This window comes from Rissa tridactyla, chromosome 5 (genome assembly GCF_028500815.1).
Source record: "Rissa tridactyla isolate bRisTri1 chromosome 5, bRisTri1.patW.cur.20221130, whole genome shotgun sequence".
In the NCBI taxonomy this organism is placed as follows: domain Eukaryota; kingdom Metazoa; phylum Chordata; class Aves; order Charadriiformes; family Laridae; genus Rissa; species Rissa tridactyla.
This window is the reverse complement of record NC_071470.1, coordinates 39,669,171-39,695,728: the sequence shown is the minus strand read 5'-3', so window position 1 is coordinate 39,695,728 and position 26,558 is coordinate 39,669,171. Positions and strand designations below refer to the sequence as shown.

General features: G+C 37.6%; 1 protein-coding gene across 6 annotated transcripts in view; it reads left to right on the top strand.

Annotated features, from left to right (window-relative positions):
• The window catches only part of ALMS1 (ALMS1 centrosome and basal body associated protein), a 77,230-nt gene that overhangs the window by 39,746 nt on the left and 10,926 nt on the right, over nucleotides 1-26,558 (top strand). For 4 of the 6 annotated variants that reach the window (XM_054202651.1, XM_054202653.1, XM_054202647.1 and 1 more), the window contains 10 exons: nucleotides 478-608; nucleotides 8,740-10,489; nucleotides 11,617-11,742; nucleotides 13,489-13,659; nucleotides 17,448-18,643; nucleotides 21,235-21,349; nucleotides 22,575-22,829; nucleotides 23,972-24,216; nucleotides 25,341-25,524; nucleotides 25,728-25,791. In XM_054202651.1, the coding sequence (XP_054058626.1) occupies nucleotides 478-608; nucleotides 8,740-10,489; nucleotides 11,617-11,742; nucleotides 13,489-13,659; nucleotides 17,448-18,643; nucleotides 21,235-21,349; nucleotides 22,575-22,829; nucleotides 23,972-24,216; nucleotides 25,341-25,524; nucleotides 25,728-25,791 (4,237 nt within the window). The remainder of the gene's footprint in view (nucleotides 1-477; nucleotides 609-8,739; nucleotides 10,490-11,616; nucleotides 11,743-13,488; nucleotides 13,660-17,447; nucleotides 18,644-21,234; nucleotides 21,350-22,574; nucleotides 22,830-23,971; nucleotides 24,217-25,340; nucleotides 25,525-25,727; nucleotides 25,792-26,558) is intronic. The other 2 variants (XM_054202649.1, XM_054202650.1) reach the window with 2 other exon arrangements.

Here is a 26,558-nt window from a genome sequence, read left to right as displayed (position 1 = left end):
TTTATATTATATTATTAATGATAAATTTTAATGGGACAGGGCTTAAATGATCAATGTTTTTTAGTCATCTTATGTAGTATGATAGAATGGGGTAGAATTGGACTTTCCCAGTTTGAATACCTTCTTTAGCCTAACATTGACATGAGAAAGTGTTTTGTCCACATAGCTATTAGGCATGTGCCAGGTTAAGAATTTGGGAAAGGATTGTGTGAAAGAGCGTTGACTTGAGTCTGAGACTGTAAAGGTGCCAGAACCGGCTAATGGGTCCTGGATCCATCTTTCCAAAGAAATGTTCAGAAGGTCCATTTTAAATTGTATTTCTGGTCAGTCTGTCAGCTCTGCTATTTGATAATGCTCTTTATCATGGTAGCTAGAAATGGGTAGCAAAGTTTTGATTTATAAGTTATAAAACTGTTACCATACATGATGTGAGAAAATGGAAAGGAAACTGCTTTCTGTTTTATGTTCTTTGTATAGCATGGGTGAAGCTAAAACTGGCCAGCCGATCTCAGGAATCTCTGTCAGACTGGAATGAAGAGGACCAACAAAGACTAGAGGAAATAAAGGCAGAACTGCTTCTGAGTGCCAAGAAATCTGCACTAGCCAAGGTACAAAACAGACAAGACAAACCAGCTGCTCTGGAGAAAATTTTTGAAGCGGGGGATGAATGCTGCTGTCTTACCTGTGATCTTCAAAAATATTTCAGGAATGTAATTCATTTTAAGATTGGTGGCTAGACAGGGAGAGGGGGATGCAAACTAATGAGAGCTGTGTTTAGTGGAGACACTTGTTTCAGTTTAGTCAGTTCCTACATATGTTTTAGAACCAGCCACAGCACATGCTGTTGTGTTGTGGTTTTTTTTTTTTTTTGGTTTTGTTTTGTTTTTCCTCAGACTGTAGTTAGATATCTTGGGTGAGGGGGGGTGGTTTGGGGATGTAAGGGGCTGGCACACAACTGAAGATAATCTGAAGGAAAGTAGGAAGGACAGAGATGTGGTCAGTGATGATGTGATGAAAGAATTGGTGTTAATTGTGGTGAGAAAGTGCATGCAGCTCATGATTCTTACCAAGCCAATTAACTTCTGCTTTTCACAAAATATTTATGTAAGTGCTGATTGTGCCTTAAAGCTCCTCCTTCTTCCGTGGAAGGAGTTTACTGTACAATGCAATATTGTCTAGGTGATAGGAGTGTGTGTTGTGTTACTTCCCATGTGTTCTGAAATGTTTACAAAGGAGTGTGATGCTTATCTTTGAAAGGATGCCTCAGGGAAGAAGGGAGTAAATTGTTCCTTCTTTATGTTGACTTTATCAAAGGTAATGGCTTCAAGCGTGAGGAAGTGTCTTATTAGAAAAGAAACTCCTTAACGGTAAGGATGATGAGAGGAAGATTATGGAGTGTTAATCATGGTATGTTTTTAAGAAGAGCTTGGGCATATGTTGGTAAAGAATCATCTAAGCGTAGTTAATGCTGATTTGGGGCAGGGATATAGGCTAGATGAGCTTTCAGTCTCTTACAGCTCTATTTTTCTGCGAAAACTTGTCATCGAATTGTTGGGATGTTTTGCATATCTCCTTTGGAACATTTCTAGTTCATATATTAACATATAGTTTATCTGAATTGGAATTTGTCTAAACAAGAGTGTGTTACCTTCAGTTTGACTTTAAATATCCATTTTCAGCATTCGTCTAATTATGTCATGATTCCTAGGGGCTGTCTGTGTGTCCTAAGGTAGGGCATTATTCATAGAGAGTATTTTGAACAAAAAAAACAGACTGGAAGAACATGGAGATGTTTGTATAACATGAGTAGTGGATGGATGATGTATTCATGTGTGCAGGTTAGAGATCCAGAATCGGTGGGAGAGAGGCTGGATAATTAGGCAGAGCTAAGGACTGGGGCAGTTTCTGAGGAGAATGTAGAAAATTTGCAGTTGAAAGTAGAGTCATAATCCATCCTAAATTTGGTGTTTCAGATAAATGCCCTTAGCTTTAGTAATATATCTTCCTTTTTTTTTTCTTTTCTCTTTGTAGACTGTCTGCCTCCCAGGAAAAGCAGTGGTTTTGTTTGTTTGCTTGCTTGTTTTAATTGAAAGACTTGCATCAGCAAGAATGAAGAATAGTGTTTTAAGAGTAGTCTGTGTTTGTGTTTATAGTTTCTTGGGCATGAACAGTGTTGGTAGTATAGTCATCAGCTTCCAAAACACATCAGACTAAGCTTCTCGATTATTCACATATTGATGTAATCTTTGACCGAGGAGCCTAAAAAAAACCCCCAACATGTTAAGTTTTATTTATTTTTAGAAATTCAGACAATTCTTAAAAAGTAAAATAACCCCAAAAGACGAATACATATTTTGCTTCAGTCTGTTCGATCAAGACTAGAGGCCCTGAAGCCATTTTTTTCCCAGCTTTTAGATTTTGTTGCATCTCAGCTTTGTCCCTAACATTAACTTGTTACAGACTGTAACCAAGTACTTTACCTTTATATAACTCAGTGTCAGCTATAAATTTTATCCCAATTTAGAGTAAGAAAAAATTAGTCACTTTTGCAAACCAAGACTCCAAGAACTTGCTTTAAGTCAACCACAGCACTTTCTGCTTTGATCTTGAAACAATTTTTGCTCTACAGTGGCTTTAGTTTGAGATTAAAAATAGTTTTGAATTTGCAGAATGAAGGCGGCTGGGTTTTTTTGGTTATACTTAAGGTAAATGTATTTTTTTTCTCCAAGAAAAACAATATGTCCCAGAAAAATACAGGATGTTGAAAACTATTTAACTGAAAAAAATGCAGCCAGTTCTATTGCTGACAAAATAATCTACTCTGAATTAAATGGAAACTGTTCTGTAAGATACCTGTTGAATTTATAGAGCAAAGCTGGCAATACACTGACTTAAAAAGAACAGAACAAAGATTATGAAAAGATATTTTCCTTCTCCTAAACTTTAAAGACTGAGAAAGACAAACTGTTCCTAGCACTCATGCAAACAATTCTTTCGTCAGACCGTCATCTTTATTTTAGTGCTTCTGATGCAGACTTATGATGAGTGTTCTTTTGAGAAACTTTAGACTCTGCATCTCATTTTTATAGGTGACAGCTCAAGAAATATAATTTACCACTGTGATATTTTATAGTTTCTCACAGGAAGCATGTGAACCTTCTCCTTAAAAAAAAAAAAAGACAATGCAACGAAGGAGCGGGACAGCTCGGGAGAGTTCTTGTCAGTGATATTTTAATTCTAAAGATTGTTCCATTTTTTGAGATAGTCAAGTATCTGTTTGATAGCTGTTTGTCAGTGGTGATGTGTTAACAGACGCTCTAAAAAAGAAGCATCATAATGATTTCTCAAGTTCTAGCTGAGCAGAGTGTTTAAGGAGGTGATTGGGACATATGCACATAAATGGGCTCCAAACATGTACTCAAGTGCTAAGCTGAATAGTGGCCCAAAAATGGGAACATTCAAGATGAAAAGTTAATGTTGAAGAGGTATCTCTAATAGCAAGCTGTGCTCATGAGTGTAACTCCGAATTTTATTTTCTTTGTTTTATCTTCTGTAAAATTGACAAACCTTGCGTAGTGAATCTGTTTTCTGTACCCTCAATTCATGGAGTCTTCTTGGTGATTTTATAGCTCTTCCATTACACAAGGAGAGAAACACTCTATTCACACTATTATGTTTTATAATAAACACTAAATCTTGGCAGAAATGCGTAGGAGTAGATGGCAAACACGGAACTTTTGACATTAAGGGTTTTTAGTTTAAATTTCATACTAACTCCACTTGATACTGGCTCTTCCTAAAGGTCTTAACTGGGAGGAGAAAGTGCAAGTCATTGGGCTTCTTTAGCAGGAAAAGGTGACAAAGGCTGCAGATTTATTAACTGCACGCGCATAAGAAAAGTCACGTTTCAGATCATCCAGAGTTGGGTCTTGTGAAACTTATGATAAGATGATGGCACTCTTGTATAAACTTTTTTGTGATGAAGGGAGGCAGAGAGTTGCCAAGACATTCCTAAAGATGGGCTACTGTTTGATGAGTAATTCCTACGTCTGTGGCCATACTAGAGTGGCTGTAGAGATCTGTTTTTTGCCTGAGCAGGTAAGTTGGTGGTAGAGTACGTATTCTTTTGATAGACTTGAGGAGTTTAATCCTAGGATGTGTGATGCTCCTCAGTTATAAAGAGCCACAGAATGACATGAAAGTTGTTGGGATTTTTAAGAAAAGCATATAAAAAGTCAATCCTAGGCTCCAGAAATCATCCCTGTTACTGTTGTTCGGCTGAAATCATTAGGGTCTTTCAAGAATAATTGATAATTTCAAGAATAACAAAAGCCAGTAGGCGGACTTCTGTTCTAGGAGCACTGCCTTTCAAATGGAACCACCTTCTTGTGCCATTTGTACATGTACATTTGTTTTGGTCCCCCAGTTGAGATTGAGGGTTATTGAATTGCTGTTAGATAAAAGTACAGTTTCAGCATATTAAACCTAAGAATTTCAAATTGAGGACCCCACCTGTATTTTTATGGGTGCCAAATAGCTATCTCTTGACTTATCTAAGAGCATTCCCTCTCTGTATACTGTATTCTTCCACTATATGCTGTATTTTTCCACTCCTTGTACTTTCTCACTTTTTCAGGAAGTTCACTGAGTTGTAGCTATAAATTTGCACTGCAATCTCTTGTGGATCATATGCCATACAGATCTTTTTTGGAAGGATGACACATAACAAGCACAATAAGACATGTGAAAGGCTTGGGAAGATGAGTTTATAGCAACTTCTGTGCTTGCTTTCAGTTGTAGGAGTTGCTGTGTATTACTTCAGGCCATTGAACTGGTACGTGGTTTAGGGAAAAGATCGTCTTGGGAGCATCCCTACCCTGGCACAGGACTGCTTTATGTTCTTGCATTCTTCTACGGTCCCTTGTTGTCCCTCATGGCTTTAGGAAATACAGGAAGCCAAATAAACTAATTTATTTGCTTAGAATAGATAAGGCCATGGAAAAATACTGCTTTGGAGTAATAATCCAGACCTTGCTGAAATAGTTTCCCGCTAATGACATCTGGGATGTAGAAAGGATTGAAAATCTGTTGTGGAATACATGTTTATACTTTGTGACTTACACCAAAAATGTTTTTGACTGATTTTTATTTCCAAATTCCAGCTAGCTGCTGAGGATGTCACCATCCAGGGACCTGTGTTACACTTTATTAATGAAATATACTCTGCTGTTTCCACAGTTGTTCCAATCAGTAGGAAAAAATAAATACAACTTAGATTTTTAGTTTTATTTTTTAAATAAGCTTATCTGGCCCATCTCCATGACAGTACATTATCTCAGATTTGCTCTTTGCACCTCAATGAAAGTACTGTAATTTTAATGACACATTAAAGAAGTGCAGATACTGATAAATTAATAAAATTATGTCCATGCTTAAGAAATTCTCTCTAAAGAAGGCTGGTGGCCTATAGTTTCACATATATTAACATGAGCTCTAATGATTCGGATGCTGATGAAATTGTCTTTTGTTTTGTCCATTTCCGGTGTTCACTAACCATGATGCTGCCTCTGATGCTAAACTGACCTGTGAAAAAGAATTGGGGTGAAATAATGTAAGAGGGAGCTGCTGTCTAGCATATTGTGTGAAGTGTGGTGTGGTATTTTGTGTCAGGAGTGGGACTAACTGTATGATACCTGTTCTAGTTAGTGTGCATCTAAGTGAGGGGAATCTCAGTTTATAGATAAATGTTCATTTCTCTAGAATCAATACAGCTACTTCCAAAGGTTAGTGTTTTAGTTCTTTTGTTATTGCCCCTCGTTGGAGGTGCAGTGTTAACACATCAGGTGAGTAGTTGCCTTAATTTGCTTCAGGGCAAAATCTGTTGCATTTTTCTGAGCAACGCTCACAGTAATAAGCGGTAACTTAAGGTTTTCCCAGTTGCACTTGCAAGGGTTTCTCTTTGTACTCTTAGAGTAACAGGCTTTCTGCATGCATCTGGGAGTGTGATGTTTTATTCACTTGTTTGTAGTGTGATCTTTAATCTAGAGGTATTTGTAATTCTCTTCTTCCAAACTACCTTCTCCTTGCACCAGTCAGGTAAGTTGCTGCAAAAATCAACAATCAGTGTTTGGGAGCTTCCCAATGAGAAAAGTCTTGGAAGCAAAGGTCCTACCCATACCTACCTCCAGCTCAGCCTAAACCACGACACATGTGCACGAGGAGCTGCAGAAAGTAAGGAAATGAGGATGGTGAGCCAGTCAGAGACAGAGGATCATATTTTGTTTGTCTGTCTTACTGATCTCGGTACATCTCTGCAGACCACGTATTGAACGTCCCCTGATAGTATCGGTTGTGTGTAATGAGTTGAAAGAGAGTTTGGAATATCCAGACTTTGTTGAGTATTTAAACACATTTATTTCTACGTTGTTTGGCAAGTAACTAGAGCCATTTGCTGAACCTTTCATACCTTTTATCTCTGTGTAGTATATTTAGTGTGTATATGCATATGTATATATGCATAGCAAGTATATATGCTTTGTGTACAAAAGATGCGTCAAGAAATCAGGTTACATTTTGAAATGCCAGAAGAAGGTGTAGGTTCTGTAGTGAACAGGGACTGTAACCCTGGGAGTTTTCCAGTTAACTGCAGCGTGAGTAATCTGTCTCATTAATGGGCAGCTGAAGGGCAACACCATCTGATGAATATGCTTAGAGAGCAGGGTGTGGATTTATTTTGTCTGATTCTGCTGGGGGACTATAGCATGTGTTGCTTTAATTTTATTTTCCTGGTATGATAAAGTGCTGTTGATTGTTGCTGTTGGGACTTTTTTTTTTTTTGATGGAATGAGGCTTGAGGTACAGGAGAAGATGAAGCGATGAGGACTGGAGGGCATGCTGAAAATGGGAATGGTTAGTAAAGTCAGGCAAAGAAACCAGGACAGAAGTTTAATATTAAAGTAAATTATTAGTTTCAGTTTCCTAAATGACCACGACCACAGACAGGTAATTTAAGGCACAACACTTTATACTGTTGTGTAAAATACATGCCAGAGATCCCTGAATATGTGTAGTCAAATAGCAGAGTCCTACATAGAGTGGCTCTGTTACTGGGAGGTGGTACAGATGTGGGACAATTTGCATGGTCAGACAAAGATGTAAATGTAACTTAGTTTTAAGAAGATTTTATGAGCAAAGACAACTGACAGTGAACTTCCTTGGTTTTGGTGGGATTAGTGTCTTATCTGTTGGTAGGAATACCTTCTCTTTTTTTGCAGAAGGAGTACCTTCTCTTTTTTGTCACCAGCTTTCCAAACAAAAAAATAGTTTTTGTGGCAAACATATCCATTTTGATGGGAGAATGAAAATGATCTGCACATGACAATTGGCAAGTTTTTACAAGTTATCACTTACCTGAAAGAGAAAATTAAAGCTCTGATTGTTTTACGTCACTTTTTAATTATTGTCAGCAGTGGGTGGTGGCCATAAAAATAAAAACACTTATTACAGCTCTTGTCTGAGAGGAAAACTGGCATACTTGTTTTGGGGGAAAAGAGAAATGTCAATTATGGAAAATTAAAGCTTTTCTAATTAAATATTTTCTCATGCTTTGTAAAGAACAGCTTTCTTTGCTTCCCACTTGTTCCCATGTAGCTGTGTTCCTTTCATTTTAGTTCTGCTTCATAAACACTAGAGTTGACTCAAGTGCAAGGGAAAACCTTTTACATCAAGTTCTGTTTTATATAGTGATATTTATGGCATAGCAAAATGTCAGATGCAGAAGTATCCCTGTAACCCTAAAAATGTCACATAATGTAGCGCTTTAATAGTGTGGAGTTTGTTTGGACTCTGATCCAAGCCAGAATAATTTTAGTGTGTGTCTGCTAACTGATTTCTTGGAAGTCGCCAGAACTTAACATTACATACTTGGTTAAGGTTTGAGTACTTACAACTGGAAGTAAATGTGGATTTCTGTGTTGTTTTGTTTTTCCATGGAGCTATGAAGGGATCCTTTTCATCAGTAATTTACAGATGACAAGTAGTTAAGTTGTATACAAGATCTCCTTCCTTGGAGATTTTCGAAACCTGATGGGACAAGGCCCTGAGCAGCCTGGCCCAATGTTGAAATTAGCCCTACTTTGAATGAGAGGTCATACTAGAGACTTCCAGTGGTCTCTTGCAACCTAAATATTTCTGTGATTTTGTGTGGCTAATTGGCTGGCTTTTAAATTAAAAAAATTATCACTGAAGTCACAAAGCTTTAGCAGGGTGTGTTTGTCTCTCCCTACATCCTTTTGAACTTAGGTAGCGAATAAATATTCAAAAGATAGTCATTATTCCTAGTACATGATGAACTGGGTTTATGATAAATGTTCATCTGTCTGTGAAGCCAACCAATAAAAGGGAACAAGGTTTTATTCTTGTTTTCTAGTGAGTGGAGTGATGTTGAGAGGTATTTACAACTTTATAGTTCAAAAAACTAAAGGCTTCTATTATAGATGTCATTGCTGCTGTTTGTTGTAGCATCAAAACCATGTTAGCTAATTTGCTGGCACTTAAAATATGACAAATTTTTAATTAGTTCTGTTAACAGATGAGTTCCAGAGAAAGCGTGTGCTCATTCATGATGACAGACTCTTGATTATCGACAGCACTAGTCTTTCTTTGAATTCTGCAATCCAGGTTTTGGCAAGGGCTGGAAGTTATCCACATAACCTTTGTGAATTCTTCGGTATTTTTCAGGATTTGTGGGGATGCAGTTTGGAAGCTGCTTCTCAATATAGCCATAATCAGGAAGAGGACATGGAGCATTTCAAATCTTCAAGTGACAAAAGATTTCAAACTGACAGACAAACACAAGCAGTCAAGACTAAGGCACTTTTAGAGTCAAGTTTACGACAATTCGTGCCATTATGTAGAGATGGTCCATCTGATTGTTGCCTGCTGAAGGATACACAGTTTAAATCTTTGAGTACGATTCAAACACCTATTTGCAGCAAGCATCAGACAGTTGCAACTAGTCATTCTGATGCACTTGTTGAACTTCATCCACCATTGCAGATGGAGAGAGACACATATGCAATGAGGTCTGCAGCAAGAGAAGTAGTCCGTTTACCAGCTCAGAAGAAGCTGTCTATGGAAATGGATTCTGAGGAAATGGCTAAGCAAATTACTTCTATCACTTTTTCATCCCGAAAACGTTTGCAGTCACCTTTGACTTCCACGGTACTCAGCAGCAGTCTCACTAGAGACGGTCTTCATGGGATAATGCCTTTGGAGGTTGACTCTGCTAGCACTGAGGAACAGAGCCATGACAAACAACAATCGGAAAGATGTAAGACCTGTCCTCCTTCAAGTCCAGTGCTTTCTGGCTCAGCATCTAATGAGATTGCTTTTACTGCTGAGAAAGACAGGTTTCATCATGTCTCTGCTGACAGTAACAGAGTTGGAGCTTATCAAGAAACAGACGGTTTGTCAGATGAGTATTCTGTAAGCATCCATGCTGATAAAAGACAGACCCTTAGTGCAAAAAATTCTCATGTTCTGCCTCAAGATGTGACTGAATTGGGCAGGCATAGTGCCAGACTTGTGGGGCTTGACTGCAATAAAACATTCAGTCAAGAAACGAATAGATTTAATGAAGCCCATTCTATAAGCTGTTACCAGCAGGACAAAAGTAGCCCACCTGGCCACATCCAGTTGTATGAGAGCTTAGAACGTTCAGATCCAGCCGTACAAACTGATTTGCTGAAGGGCCGTATTAAGTTATTTGAAGAAGAGAAGAAAAGTCTTTCTGATGAAGTACCTCTTGTTCAGAAAGAGGATGTGGGAGAGCAAATCAGTATGTCTCATCATTCATCTGCGGACGAGATTTTATCCACCACGTCTGTATCTCCTTTGTCACCAACTAAGAAAGTACTGTCTTGTGTCCACATAACTCTTTCCTCAAAGTGTAACAACTCAGACCTGCATGGTGACTTGAATACTGAAAATGAGATGAGATCATGGGATAAACCTGAAGTTAATACTCAACCAGTGTCTTTAAAAACTCCAGAAACTTTAATAGAAGCTGTTTCCACATTATCACCTGCTAACCTTATTCCAGAAGATCAAAGACCTTCATCTTTCCCAAGGCCAGTGTCTTCAGCAGATCCCTGTCTAGTGCTTTCCACTGTTACAAGCACAGCAGGGCAAGAGCTACCTCTGCAAAGCAGTGAGAGATCAGAAGTCACTGTTCTGGGTTCAGGGGGGTGTAGTCTGAAGAATATCTTCAACTCTGTAGTTCCTGCAAAGACTGAGAAAAGTACTTCTGATGCTACCACTCAGATAACAACAGAAGGTCCTGAAAAAATAACCTTTTCAGCAGAAATTTATGTTAATTCACAAGACAGTGAAAATGCTGTCCACCAATCATCTCTCCAGAAAGCACATGAACTTCCCAACAATACAACTTCATCTCGGAACAAGATTTCCTCTTTCCCAAGGCAGAATGGTGAGCAAATTAGTGTCCTATATGTTTATGTAGACTTTCCTCTATTCAAGTTTGAGATATTTATAGGTATTGAAAAAACAAAAACAAATCCAGCTTTTTTTTTTTTTGTGAAAGCAACATTCTTGAGATAATTTTGATATTTGAAGTTGCTCATATGGGGAAAAAACCCAACCCTTAAACTTGGACTCTGCAGTCTTATGGGTAGGGCGTTGTATAAATACAGTTGTAGTTCAATTCAGGTTTATCTGGAAGTGAATTTGTTGGTACAAGTCTGGTTCAAGAAAACTTTCTGACATTTGTTTCTAGATAATTTCATTTGGTTTACCGCTTAGAGTTTGTCAAGAGATATATCTAGGTACTGATTTAATCTCTAGTCAAGGTAGTACAAAAGCTAAGAAGAGAATATGCACATCAGTATTTTCTGCAGAATAAAACAGAAAATGTGGAGGCCTTTTAAATCTGTTGATGAAGGAATGTAGATGTTTTGCAGTGGTTTCCCACGGTAGCGTTTTATAGCACTGGTATGTCTACACTTGTGTAGTTTTCATGATTTTTTCCTGGACTCCTCCAGGCTTTGTATCTCTATTTTCAAGGTGTTTAGAATGGTACGGGTTGAGAGAGCAAATTCTTTCACTATATCAGAGTGCAAAAAATATTTCATCTATCTGATTACCTCTTCTCTTTGCTATTAGAAGTCAGATAATGTTCTGGTCCAAAAGTTTGCTGGAAGTCTGTTGTGACACCACTGTTTTTATTGACTTGAGAGACATATCCTTGCTTAGTTAAAATTATTTCATTAAACATGGATCAACTGTGAGCTATGTGGGTATGTGAGGAGGTTTTTTTAAGTCAGTGGTTGTCACCCAACTCACAAATTTAGTATTGAATAGGTAAGTAAGCTATTTTTTCTAGCTGAGTGACAATCAACCTTCCAACCATTGAGCGCGTATTAATTAAATAATTCACACTTGCAATTTATTTTCCTAAAGAATATGCTATTTCTCCAGATTTACCACACTGAACATCTTCAGCAGTCTCCTTCGGTCCTGATTTTTGCTTTTATCTTCAGTTGCATTAAAGGATTAAAGCCTGACTTCTGTTAATTGCTTTGCCTTCCATCCTCACAGATCAGCCCTTATTGTTGCCATACAAACCTTCTGGAAGTACTGGGATGTATTATGTTCCGTATCTAAAAGCAGGATCCAAAATTTCTCCAGTTGTGTCAGAAGCTAGCGTTGAGAGCTCTCACTCAGGTATTTGTTTATCTTAGGTCTTCCAAATGCAAAATGATGGTTGTAATTCATGGATCAAAATACACATATTTCATATGCAGAATTGTCTCAGTTGAGCTTAGGACTCTTCTGTTCTACAAGTTTAGAGAAAGCGCATTGATTTTTAATAGAAAAATGTCTTTGTTCATGTTCACACTGCTTTATAACACAAAGATGTATGAGCCCTGACTGAAGACTATGGTTTCAATTTCTTTGATGAAGGGGATGTTAGTACTCCATTCTGGCAGTGAAAAGAAGCAAGGCTCAATGTCTTACAGCTTGATAATTATTTCTTTTCCTCTGGGAATTACTGTTTGGTTTGGATTCTTTCATATCTCTGCCAGTTCTCATTCTTTTTAGTTCCCATATTGATGTACATTCTTTATTAATTTGGTATGTGTGCATTCTGAAATACCTGCATAATACAACACACATTTCAGATAATAGCTTTCTCAATACTGAATTTCTTTCCTCCATATTAAGGGATTCCAGTGTAGAAAGCTTTTCTATAAACAATGTAATTCATAATCATAGCTTAAAATATATATTCACCTCTTCCCCACATCCTCCCATCTCCCAGGAAAAAGCTCTCCTCATTTACTGGAGGAAAGGATGCTCTGTGATTCATCAACTTCTTTTGCTTTGCCTGCTGTTATTTTTCAGTTCTCTTCTATACATAAAGAAAGCATCACATAAGCATTATAGGTCTTATTTGCAGATTGTTTTCAGTCAGAGCTTTTTGACATCCACAGTTACTTGTAGACAAAACTAATATTACAGAGATGTCCAATTCCTGAGAGAAATGCCCCAGGGAAGTAGATTGATAGAACAGTGACAGTAAGTGACAGGTTAGTCATCATAGCCACAAATTGTGCTTGTAATTGCTTATGTATGTCTGATCATTACCTTTTTCCGGTCTGTCTGTTGTAATATGGTCAAAATGAGAGAAACAAATGTGATGCGAGTCTGTTGTTTTGTAGAAGCTATGATGCTAGGTATAAAAATGCATATGAGGCGGTGCAAGGTTCTAGAAAACGTCCAGCAGAATTAAAAAATAAATTTTGTTTTGTAAACTCCCTGCTGCAGCTAGGATTCTTAGCTCACGAGTAGTAGCAGAAGAAAATTGAGTTGAATTAAGTCTGCTGAATGTAACCAGCTGGTGTTGACGAAGATGATAAATCAGTTAGGGGCCATTTTAGGTTTCTAACATTAGGAGACAGTGGTGTGATAGTAAGAGAGCTCTGCTGCTGTTGTCCTGCATTCTTGTTTAGAGGTTATACAGACCTACTCTAGTCATCCAGTTTTTATCCATTGCTATTCTGAGCTCGGAAAGTAGGTATTTACATCAGTCAGTGAAAATGTCTGGAATTGTAATGTGAGCAGGAGGGAGTCTGGGCACTCCCAGGTCCTGTGTCTGGCTTCCTAGCAGACTTGTCTAATGCTTGTATTCTTCTCTGCTTGTTAGTAGAATAGGTGAAATTTATCTACCTCTCAGGGAAGAATCTTGTCACTAAAGATCATGAAAAACAATGTGGTGCAATACCTACTGCTGCTGTGTTAGTCACTAGAACTGCTCGCTAGGGATCATGATTGTTGGTTGGTGAATATACTGGTACTAATACTTGGATAATAGGCTTTCTTTCAGGCATTGTCTTTGTTGCGAAATTTCTGTATCTATTTTTTGTGCTTCCTCTTTTTACTCATGATTATTGCTCTCTTTCTCTGCAGGGTCAAATGATGCTCTTCCTCCAAGGTTTTCAACAAGCGTGCTTGGTTTAGAGGATGATAATGCTCCAGGCAGTACAGCTATCGAGCATAAAGAAGGAATCTACAGTAAGAGGGCCAAGCCCAAGGTAGCCTGGGCTGAGGAGCAAATGGTACCACTGGAAGCTTCCTCAGGTAGTTAAAGTGTGTGTTTCATTTTACATGTGTTCTCATACACACGAAAGAAAGTAGAGAAAAATAATTATGTTTCAGGATCCACAATTTTTGGTCTCATGGTATTGCTGATGGGCTGCTGAAGATGCTGGGTTTGACTCATTTTTCTCTTCCCCATCTTTCTGCCCAAACACTTGGATATTAGTATTTGCTAGAATTCCAGTGGCCCCAGTGCCTATTGGAGCCTTTGTAAGATTTTTATTTTTTTTTTTTTTTTTTTTTTTTTTTGGGTTTGATGGGGTTTGGGGTTTTTCTTGTTTGTTTTTCTAAAGCATTCTTTGGGAAGTGCAAAGTCTCCTTTACGTGTTCAAGGGATGCCTGTGTAGAAAATGACAGAAATCCCTTGGTAAATAAAAGCAGGTGGGATGACTCTGTATATTGGGTTGGCGTTGTGTTCCTGCCCACAAATACACTGGTGTCTTGTGGTGTCATGTAAAGTATCTCTGTAATGTTGGTATGTAACTGAATTTTAATTTGATTTGACTGATGACTCTCTCTTCCTCCCCTCCATTAACCTTCTTGGATGGTACTCCTGAGGGATGAAGGTCAGGATTTTATACTATAATAGCCTACTTTAAGGGTTTATTTGCTGAGAATGATGACAAAATGAAATTACGCTATGCTTGCTGATGATTTTGACACTGTTTCTCATGACAGTAGCTAAAATTAGTCCTGATGGACACTCCTTTCGTACAAAACCTCATTTTGTGAGGTTAATAAACTTCCTCGAGACTGAGTAGGCATGAGGATTTTTGTTGTGTTTGAGAAATGCATCTTGTTCCTGGACAGAAGTAACTGTAAGCAGAAAATCGCTGAGTGGTTGCCATCTCTCATAAATGCAGCTATTAATTCCTCAGAAAAGTTGTTTATTGCACGGTACAGTATTTTGCAATATGTGCTATATTACACAAAGAGTGAGCAAGTTGCAAGGAGGTAGTATCATTATGTCTGTTAATGAGGGATGGGACATGAAACATATGAAAACAGCCTAATGGATTTTGAATTAGAGTGTTCCTGCTCTCTTCTAGGTATTCGCATACATAGGGTTTTGGGGAGCCTATTTATTTTTCTTAGTATCACATAAACTTGTTACATGGAGACTAACGAAATGGATTTTTATGGACTATCTCAGTGTGATGATTGTTGTCCTTTTTAAGCAGGCAGCTCAATATGCCCAGGGTCAGGTCACCCCACAGAGCTGTGCTGATGTATTGCTGGGGATTCCTTCTGATGATTTTAATTCTTCACTCTAGAAGCGGCTTTCTGTGAAGCTTTTCTCTTCAGAATGGAGAGGTTTTGGTATTTCCGTTAGGTAACTTTTATTTCCAGGAGATAATTTAAGATGATTGCATAAGACGCACTGGACTTCATTATTTTATCTTCATGTTACTTTTTCAATAAGTGTACATAGGACCAATAGTTGAATTAGTGCAACAATGAAGACAATGTTGTCTTAACCTAGTTTTTCTAATGGAAGAAATAATTCGCTGTGAGCATTTATAAAATGCAAGAATATGGAAACACGTAAGTGGAGTAAGACAGAAAAATGTTTCCTTCATTCACTGTGGGTAAATTGAAAGAAGAATGCTGGGTCGTGGTGGTAGAGCTACAGAAAGAGCGTGTGTATAGAAGTGAGGTCTCTGAACAAGAATCTACAGTAACAAAATATGTTGGAGCAGAAATCAGCGGATACCTTGTTTTTCCAAATAGCCTGGATAAAATGGAAGGGGAACATAAGTGCTACTGTAAAATTATCTAATAGTATTTTTCTGTAGCTGTGATGGTCTAAAGACACAGGCAAGAAAAGAACCGTAAGTAGAAATAATCTTTTATGAGACCAGCCAGTACAGTTGGAAATTTAAGCAAGCTTTCTGAAGAAAGACTTGCATGTCTAAAATCTTCTCTGACTTCTTCAACTGTATTTTTAGATGGTCCAATAAAAGATTACCTCTACCCACAGAGCTTGTCTAGAGCTTAAAATTATGCAAGTTATGTATTTTTTTAAAAAAGTTTCTCTATATAAACTTATTTTTATTTTTTGCCTGTTTGCATTCCTTCCATTTTGTTGGTAACTTTTTAAAAACACAGAAATAGCAAAAATTCTGCATAGTATTCCCAAGCCTGATCTCATTTGTCAGGAGGATGTGGAGGAATCCTCTTGCATGACTATATAAACACTGACCTTGTATGGAAAGACAAATTCCTCCAGTTTCAGAGTTAGTGAGACTGAGTCTGCTCATGCTGTTCATGATCTTGACATCACACTGAACGTGTCTCTGTGTTGGGAAGGGAAGAGATGTATAAAATCTAAGGAAAACAAGTGACTAAATAAAAGTAAAGTTGATGAGGCAGTATTGACAGTATGAATTCATGCAATTGTAACCCTTCCTGAGCTTATCTTGCATTACTTGTTCCCACGTGGAATTGAGGTTTTATAAAAACATAGCTTGTGATTCTTGATGAGGTGGGAAGGTATTTTCCTCCTTGGTTGTGGGACTTGACACCCTTTTGCTGAATCAGTGGCAAAGTGTGCTCAAATGAATAAAGGGAGACCTTATTTCCAGTTCTGTCTTCATCAGTAGATCACAATCATGGAAACAAGACTGTTTGAAACAAAACAAAAATACAAACAAAAAACCAAACTTGGCAGGAATGTTGGAGAGCTAGAGAAGAGCTGGTATGAGTGTGATTCCTGCTATTAATGGAGCTTGATAGGCATTTGCTGACAGCTCTCCATTCCTAGTCACTGATGTTACCATTAGTAAGTGGACCATTCTTTTTTTGTATTAACTATTTATATTAAAGCTATTACTATTCTATAAGGCATCTTTAAATGATACGCTTGGCTAAAATGGCATAGAACATCTTGGAGTAAGAATAGGGACCTGGGAAATCCTTCTGGCACTAGTATCTATAATCTCTCCTTTCTGCGTTCATGGTTCATTATATAATTCAGTCCATTATACAAAGAACATAACAAGAAACACATTTTTACTTTCTAAAATTTGATTATTTTTTTAACAGTATATTGCAAAGGACTTTAAAATTATTTTGAAGTATATTCCTGCTAGTGCATGCTGCATGCATACTTGACGTATGTCTATTACAAATGAGTTTATAATTGGATTTCTGCATATAGTCCTTTGTAATTTCAGATAGTAGCATGTTCTGGGGGGGTTTCACTGCCGCTTTGAATTAAAATCTGTCATCTAAGCTTGAAAGCAAAGCAGGACTAAATCTTGATATGCTATCGGAGATGGTTCTAGGAGCTGTACGGAAAGTGGTATTGGTTGTCTTATATATAGCGCTGTTCTGAGTTAGTTAGGAGAAGATGTTAAGGCATAGCGTCAGGGGACATTTGTACTCCCTGGGCATTTGTCTGAGAAGAGGCAAAATGAGTTGTGGCTTCTATCATGAGTTTCCATAAATATAAATAAAGGTTCAGTCCAAATTTTGGTCTGGAGCCTACTTACCTGTGGTGTATCTAGATTCCTCCTTCAGATTCAGTTGGATATAATATTCCCTTGGATTCTGTGTTGCAAACAATAGAAAATATTATTTGTATACTTTTAATAATGCCAAAACTTCATTTCTAAGTTTGCTGCATTTTGGGTACAATGATTCCTGCTTTTAATCCCTTGAAGTGATTGGAAAGTGTTAAGATGAAAATCATCCTGGTAAAGATTTGCGGTTTGCTACTTGCTTCCCTGTAAAGAAACAAAAATTTAAAGTTTTTTCGTCTCTTCTAGAACACACACATCATTCGAAGTCTGTAAAAACCACTCATTCGGTCTTCAAATCTGCACAGTTCTACCTTCATCATCCAATGCCCATGTGTGAGAGCTACTTCCTGTCTAACAGCGAGCTGTCAGAAGACAGTTCTGGTATTGGACATGCTAGACCTTCCTCAAGGGCTATCTTGCAGAATCGGAAGAAAGTACATTGTCATCGACGTGTTTTCTCTGTTTGTCATAAAAAAGATAGTGAAAATGAATTCTTTCCACTCACTGCAGAAGCAGATTACAGCAAGAATGAGGATCTAAATGTTAGCACATCTTTGGGGAATGAAACGTCAGGGAAGGACCTACTTCAACATGGCAGAAGAGAAGCAGAACAAAAGGCAGCTAGAAATTATCCTTTGCCGTGTAGCCAAACAACTTGCCTCAATGAGACTGTGGAGAAAGACCTGTCACCGAGAAACAGAACCCACTCCAGTGGTAGCTTAGATGAACTCTGGGTTAAGTTTTTGGAATGCCAGAAGAGACACCAGCACCATGATTTTAGGAGTAATGGTGAGCTGTCCCTTGTTGAACGCCTCGATAGATTGGCCAGGGTCCTCCAGAATCCCATTAAGCATACACTAATAACAACAAAATCTGAAAAGAACATTTCTGAAAGGGAAATTAAGGGAAGAGGGCAGAAGAAAATAAGACTGCCAGAAAAGAGCATGTCTGAAAGTACATTAGAGCCTAATGCAACACATGTTGAAGAAAGACCACGTATCACCCATGATAAAAATAGCCTTGTTGAGCTCAGGAAAAATAGGCCAGGAGAGAAAATTGTCTGCCACATGAATAAAATTTTGGAGCACCAGCAGTACTTGGAAACTCCTAGTGACACTTCCTCAGAGACAAGGCTTAGTGGAGATCATGGTACCACGATCAGTTCTACCACCTCAGAATCAGATGCTGTGACCCAAACAGAGATGGAAACTGCTACTCAGACTGAGGTGAGCAGTTCCATTTCCACCATTGACACAGCCAGGCTGATCAGGGCTTTTGGGCATGAAAGAGTGCGGGTGTCACCAAGACTCTCCCAGCTTTATTGTACCATCAACCACCAGAAAATTCGCTCTGAAAAGTGGAACAAGGGAAGTGGCAAAGCAGTGGGTGTAGAATATCCAAAGGTTACTTCTGAGAGACACAGGAAAAGGAAAGAGATCCAGGTATGTGGCCAGTTAGACCAAAAGACAAGTTTAACTAATATTTATAGGAGCTCTTAAACTGCTGTACAATAGTAGAGTTTGTTATTTGGAGAATCATCTAAAATTTCACAGTGTGTTGTTTACAAGGTATTCTTCTGTCTTTGATTTAAGTAGCTCAAACAAGTCCTCTGCCTTTCCAGGAATAAGGATGGCTTAAAAAAGATTTTTATTAATATTTTTATTTATAATACTTATTTAAAGGTAAAATGAAATTGTCATAAACTTTGCAACATTAGGACCGTTAATATTAATTAATATTAATTCTGACCATCTAACAATGAAATTAGGATCCAACATTTCTTGCATGGTTGCAGTATTTAGAAGATTATTTTATTCCATATTCCACTCATAAGACTAATCTTTCAATATCTGGACCGTAAAAACATTATCAGGTCTTTTGCCTGTTAAAATCACCCACGAGATAACTGATTGCAGTAATACTTATATGAGAATAAAGACTCACTATTCCCGGTGCTTGATGTTGCATTGAACGCTTATGGCTTTAGAAAGTAGTGTCTTTTATCTGCTGATGTAGTGTTCTTTTTTAAAAATACATATAGACACATGACCCATCTCAAATAAGGAGTGAGAGAGTGAGAGAAAATTGATGGCAAAATGGCAAACTTAATTTTAAAATCCAAAGTTTGGTAATTTCTGTGATGCTTGGCAGAACAGAATTCAAGAAGTGTTTTGTTTTGTTTTGTTTTTATTTTAGTTGCAAATATCTGGTTTAGAGACAGATATTTGCTTTATAGCATAAGCCCTACTCCTAGAGAGACTACTGTACAAATCTTTCAGGCGAGTGCTGGATTTTGTAGCTCAGTTTTTTATGGGAGCCTATTGTCAGCTCTGCTTCCAGAAAACTTGGTTACAGCTTTTTTTTATTTATAGATGCTGAACGCATCCCAGAAGGCTTTTATCTATTCCAGTTTCTGTTATTTCTAAAGCACTCTTCAAGCTGCCATCTGGTAGCAGGTACAAAGCTAAAGGTTGCGCTGTTCAGCTGCTGAAGGGCTTTGAAAGCACTGAACTGAATATTCTAGTCCAAATAGGAATATGCATGTCAATATTCAGTATTGAATGGCTGCTTAAACTTATTTCTGTGGGCTGATATGCATGTGCATGTAAATGGGTTATCTTGTTTTTTTTTCCTTACTTTATACTGTCTTCCTTTTTGCTGAGCACATATTCAAATTTGCTTCTGTTCTCTGAAAGAAGATACATATCTACTACATCTGTCTAGTGCAGTCTACTAGAGTTGAAATAGTTTTATGAAACTAAAAACCAGTTCTTGCCACTATGCATGAGAGTAAAAATTGCCTCCTTTTAATGTTGAAATGAAATTGCTTTGCATTGAAGTAGTGATAGCAGAGGTTCAATAAAAAGGTAATAAAAAAGCCTCTGTTCATTTCCATCGTGGCTGGCATTATGAGTTACTAATAGGATACTAATTGCTATGATCCAGGAAAAAAAATAATCTGTTTCATAATTAAAAATTAAATTCAGCAGAGTTGCAGAGATTGGTCTGTGCCGCACTGTTGGATTTGAAGCCTGGGGAAACACTGTCAGTTAATTGCTGTTAATAAAGCACTAACCTTCTCTCTGTTGTATATAACCAAAAAGCTTGTGGACTAGATGCATTACACTTACAGAGTATATTCCTTTTTAAATGGCTGTAAAGTTATAACATATCATAAATTTAGATTAGTTTATTATAACAAAGTTGTGCTGCTTACATTCCTGCAGCTGGAACTTCTATTTGCGTAAATGGTGAAGAGGTGAAATTAGTGTTTTGCCTAAGCCATGATCTTACCACGTGTCTCCTTTTTCTTGTTTTTATTGAGTTTAGTTTTCTCCACCTGGAGAACTTTGTGTAATGAGGATCACAGGGTGAGAGAATTTCCCATGTTTTGAAAGGACTTTGCTCTTCCATGCCAGTGGTACAGAACTGGAGTTCAATGTGAATTTATAAAGCAACCTGTTAATCTTTCAAGACAGTTTGTCCCTCCAGCAAATGCAGCAACCTTTTAAAGGCTTTTGGGTAGGAATGTAGGATTCGGTTTAGATGTTTATTCTTCCTCTTTCCAAAGCAGAAATATTTCACAGACTTTGCGGTCTTTCGTGAAAGTACAGCTAACAGATGATCTTGCCCCACAGCAAAGGGTTATTATAAGCCTGTCTTGGCAGGCCACATCGTCTCAGGAACTTTGGACAAACGAATTGGAGGATGCTCATCACTGTACAGAATCTGATCACAGACAGGCTCTTGCCTCCAAAAACCGCACACTCTTCTCACTAGAACAGGGTGCAGAAAGTGCATTGGGGCATGAGGATAAAGTCAAGGCTGACTGTTGTGTGGCACAGCAATAAGAGACACTGATCAGCCTGTGATAAATATCTAAATAATAATAGAATCAAGGTACAAGTAAAGAGTGATGGCTATAACTTTTTTTGCTGTTTAAAACCTACTTTCTGTTCATTTTGCTTAGTATTTCAGGAGTTTCTGTTGCCTTTCTTGTTTTTTTTTTTTTTTTTTTTTTTTTTTTTCCTAGAAGGCAATCTCCCTTTCATTGGATTCAGCTTCTGCAAGCAGCAGTTCTTGGGGACCAAGCTCTGCTCTTAGTAACAAGCGACGGACACGTATGCTAAACAAAGGTATCCAAGCAGGTGAGCTGTTGAATTCCAGACTTGTCTGTGTTTGCTTCTGCCTTTCATCTCTTTGGAAACTGTTCTCCAAAGTCTGTTGTGTGTTTCTGGTGATGGGTATGTACACGCAACGTTCTTCAAATTCACTTTGAATGCTTTTAGAGAAAGATGTTATGTTCTAATTAAAATGAGCCATTTCATTTCCTTTCTTGGTCTGCTTGAGTAGTACCCAGTTTTATCACTTACTTACAAGTTTATTAACCTAAGCTTCTGATCCATTTCAATAATAAAGGTGGACTAATGATATTTTTTATATATTTTTTTCTCCGCAAGACATGTTACTTGCAGAATACATTTTGTAGGCATATGCTGTTTCAGAAGGCAACTGCAGTGTTTCATATTCTTCTTGGTAATATTTAGGATGTTATATTCTATTTAAAACATAAGCTGATCCTGGACTAGTGCAGTTCTGCATTTGGGTTTTTCTGGTGGCAATTATCAGTTTCTTCATTGCTGTCATTTACACGCCAAGTTGCCATTATAAGATTAAGTAATGGCTTTGTTTTATTCATCAGACATATCAATTATTTATTTATTCCTGTTTTTTTTTTTTTCCGTGTGCAAGTGGATTGAATCACAAAAGTATTTTCATGGCTTGTTTTCAAGATCATGTTATGACTTTTTGAATGTTAGTTGACATCTTCCACTTTATATGTTTCTGTTAAATATTTGTAGTGCTGTGAGCAAACCAATCCTCTATAGCTAAAACATTATTTTGTATGGGATGCACTGCGTAAGCTAACAGGTCTAGAAAAACGTGCAGTTCCATTGTCCAAAAGGTAAAGCTGTATGCTGACCTGCCGTTGTGTCTTTCAGCAGCAGATTTGAAGTTGACTCTTTACACAGTCAACTCAGGTCCCCATCAAGGGGCATAGCTGGTTCAAGTTTAGTTCCCATCCCCATATGTATATATGCTTGCTTTGCTTGGGGTGCTTGCTTTACACCACTTGAATTTTACTCAGATTATTGTATAGTAACAATTTTGAGTCACTGTAAACCCTCCTTGAATTGGAAGTGGGAATATAAAAGATTTTCCTTTTGGAAGATGGGAGTAAAGAAAGTGATCCTTCACCCTTGAAGTTAAAATTGAGGGTTACCCCCTGAACTACGCATGTCACACGTGCTGATGTTGAAGTACTTCCAGCTGCTCTGGAATAAGATGTTACTGCTTTGTTTTCAACTACAGGAGACTTGGAGATTGTGAACAGCGCAACTAAGAAAAACACTCGAGATGTTGGTGTGACTTTTCCTACCCCAAGATCTAGTCAGCCAAATCAGTGGCCCCAGGAACCCTGGCATTGTGTTGATGGTATTTTTGGAGAGTCAGATGGCACGGTCACAGATCATCAGGCAGCAGGAAGCAAGGATAAGCAGAAGGGACAGCCAGGCAATTTTTCTGTGGAGAAAAGGGTGAAAAGGAACAGGCTGCATTTACCACAAGGTCAGTCCAAAATACACTTTCTCTGTAGACCAGAAAAGCTCTATGTCTCAACAGCAACTAGCAAAATATGTGAGGAGGATTTGCTAGGACGCAGAGTAATACACTAGTACAGTCAGTTCTTATTCTGTTTTTAATCAATGAATTTTAAACAAAAACACTATGTCAAGTGAGCTTTCTAGCGTTCTATTATGATGGCATTTTCAACCAAGCAACCTAGACAGCAAAGGTAGTAAGTAGAAAGCAAGGAATAATACAAGAAAAGATGAATGAGATGGGAATCACGTAGACACTTAATTTTGATTTTTCAAGGTATAAAAGGTTCTGTTAAGCTCTGTGTAACTGGTCACCGTAAACTGTATTTACTGTTTCATGTACTGAGGCTTCAAAGAACAAGTATTTCTTTGGGAATGCTTGAGGGAAGATTGTGGTACCAGAAGAACTAGACTTGTCTCCCTCTTTTAGCTAAAGTTGCATTTTTGGGCTGATGGTGTAGCCTCTTGACTGATGGTTTATTTTGAGTTGTGCTTTGTTTTGTTTTGTTTTTTTTCCAAATTTCCTGTCAGTCTTCATAATATCGTGATCAAATGTTTAAAAATGTTTTCCTTAGGCATCATTGTTGTTGTAGGGACAAATCATTCTCTCTCATACTGGTTTAATTTAGAAAATTTAGAATATCTGTTCGCAGTACTAGGTGATGTATTCGAATCCCTTTATGTATGTAAACTGTGACTAATCTAATTCTTGTATACATATTTAAAATTTAGAAGATGTAAATCATTTGATCTTCAAAAACATCTATTAAAAAATATAGGGCTTAGAACAGCACAGAGGTTCCTTAAAAATGTGTAATTGCTGATAAGTATTCTTTCTATAGAGAGAGAAACTTGCAAACTAAGCTATTTTGTGCCTTTTTAAAAGTGTGGTTTGATAAAGATTTGCTGTTTTTTTGACACTTGGCAAAGGAATTATTTTGAAACTGCCAAAGGTGTCTGCTATGGAGTCCCATCTTATTAAACTGAAGTGAGTATTTATTGCAGTGTTAGGCCACTGATTGTGTTTAGGTAAGGCTGTGAGACATAGATGAAAAATAGGCACGTGTGTTGTCTACATATCTTAATTATCTTTTGTGGCCGTTTTAACAGGAATGTCATGGTTTGTCCAAGCAGAAGACTTGAAATCTGAATCTAGGAAGGAAAACCATTCCAATTCCTTTTCTGGTCCTGGTCCCTCTTGGTTTGAACCATTGACCAGCACAAAGCCTTGGAGAGAGCCTCTCCGAGAGAAGAACTGGCAAGAGCAGCAGCACATCAACGTGATTCAGCCAGCAGTTCTGGAAAGAGATGCTGAGAACAGGTCCTTACGACCGTTTGTGAAGCTTACGCTACAGGTAAAGGCACTCTGTGCTATAAGGCTGCTGGGATCTCAGTAGGATTTCAGGAGTAATGCTGAATCTTGTGGGAACACATTTTCTTCCTTTTTTTGTTTTATTTTTTTCTTTTGTTATTTCACCTTTATAATCAGTGGAAGTCAACATGTTACAGACCACTCCTACTTAACAAAAAAGTTAAAAAATAAATAAATAGCAAAACCAAGAAAACCAATGAATTTCTTAATCCTGTTTGGTTATGTTAATCTGGCTTTCTACAATATGCTAATCTGTTTGAATTGACCTAATATTTTAGGGCTTAAATAATTTTTCTTTAGGAACTAGAGAGAAAGTAGCTGACATAATGTCAAGTCATACTTGCTTCCATGTAAAAATAATACTCTGTGATGTACATAGTAAGTGATTAAATGAGCTTTAATTCATATAGTGCTAACACTGTATGTGTGTGTATATACATACACATGCGTACATGGTGTACACTTCAGATCAAGTGTGATCACTCAATATCTGTGGAAAAATACAGATGGTAGTGTACAGAAATATTTTTGAAAAAGTTTGTCCACAGCAAGTGAAATCCAAATTAGGAGGTGCTAATTTAGGTGCACTTCAGAAGTTTCATTTAGTTCAGTTGCATCTGCTCATGTTCTCAGAGACTGCTCTGTGATGGAAATTGAAGTGTGGCAAACCACAGGTAGTAGGAGATCGCTTTTAAAATTCCACTTCTGATCCAAAATGAATTGCTAATGTTGATGTGCCCCCCGATTTATACCACAGGAGGCTGTAATAAGTTACAGAATCTTCTATGGGCTCAACTTTGTGGACTTTGCTATGCTTTTTTTGAGAAAAGATTTGTGTCCCTTTTGCTAATTATTTTAGCTTTTTTTTTTTTCTTTCATTTTGGCCAGTTAGTCTTCTATTTGTTGACATATAGCTTGTTAAACAAGATCTCTGAGTATCTACCCAGCATTAAGGCTACAACATTTTGTGTGTGATACCAAATACTACTTTGGGATTTTTTTTTTCCCATGCTTCGGTAATGGTGTTAGATATCTTGATTATTCCTTTCCAGCCCTCGGGAGACAGTCTGGCCACTTCACACTTTGCTTTGTGTCATCCCATTTCAGGAGGCTCTTGCGGTGCATCGCCCTGATTTCATCTCCCGCTCTAGAGAGCGTGTGAAGCATCTGAAGCTTGTAATGGAGGAAAGGAGGGTACAGAGCGTACTGCAGTCCGAACGAGAAGAGCTATTTAATCCTCCGGAGAAGAGAAAGGGCTACAGGAATGCAAGTCACATGCTGTCTGACAGAGGTACCTTCATGGTTCTGCTTTTTATGTTCTATAGGAATTAATGATTTTCCACATTATACTTAAGGGTGTATTTTCAATAAAAACATTACAATTATTTAACGTTATTGTGTATAAGAATCCATAACTTAAAAAGGACTCACTGCAGTAATATTCTTTGTGAGAAGTAGACTTTTCATTCTCTTATCTCAAAATTTTCCATTTAGGTTTTCTGATTAGAGAAAAGAGAAGAACAATTCCAAAGAGTGAAATGGTTCAAAGATCTAAACGGTAAGGTTAAGAAAATCTTGTTTCAGGTAGATAAGTGACCTGAGTAAATGGGTAGGAAAAATGAATGAATTGTATCTGCAGTCAAAGAATTCAGCTTTTTCAGTGCAAGATGCAGGCACCTTATCAGAGGGAGAAAGCACCTATATAAGAAATCCAAGAAACAAGATCATTTTTAAAAAATTATTTCTGTAACTAAATCTGAGTGTTCTGCTGCAGTATCTGCCGTCCAGGCACTACATCAGACTGTGCAAGTACTGGATCCCAAAAGAAGCAGAAATGTAGGGTGTGGGCCACTGGAGTGTCTGTATCGTTTTAAACATTAACAAACTAGGTAACTGGTGTGGGAAGTAAGGCATTGTTTCACCAAATGAAAGTAGCTTAATATAAGAAATAACTACTCTCAAAGGAATATGGAAGCTTTTACCCTTGATGAAAACCACCTTATGATAGATTTTGCCTTATTTTTGATTCAAGTAATTCATATATAAAGTGCACACTAGCAGTGTAGTAAACATTTTGAATGCCTGTGCTACAGAGAGAGCATGTGAAGATGTAATAAAAAAATGGAGCCTATTGCAGCTGTATTCTGAAATGGTAGTGGGGTCAAGGGGAGGTGGTTTGGAAGAGTACTAGTTGAGAAACAGCATAAATATTTAAATAAGACTCATGAAGTCATCTCTGATAACCTGTAAAATTACATAAAGATACAATGATACTGTAAGTTATTTCAGAGTCAGAACAAAGATCAAGAGTATACTCTGAGGCAA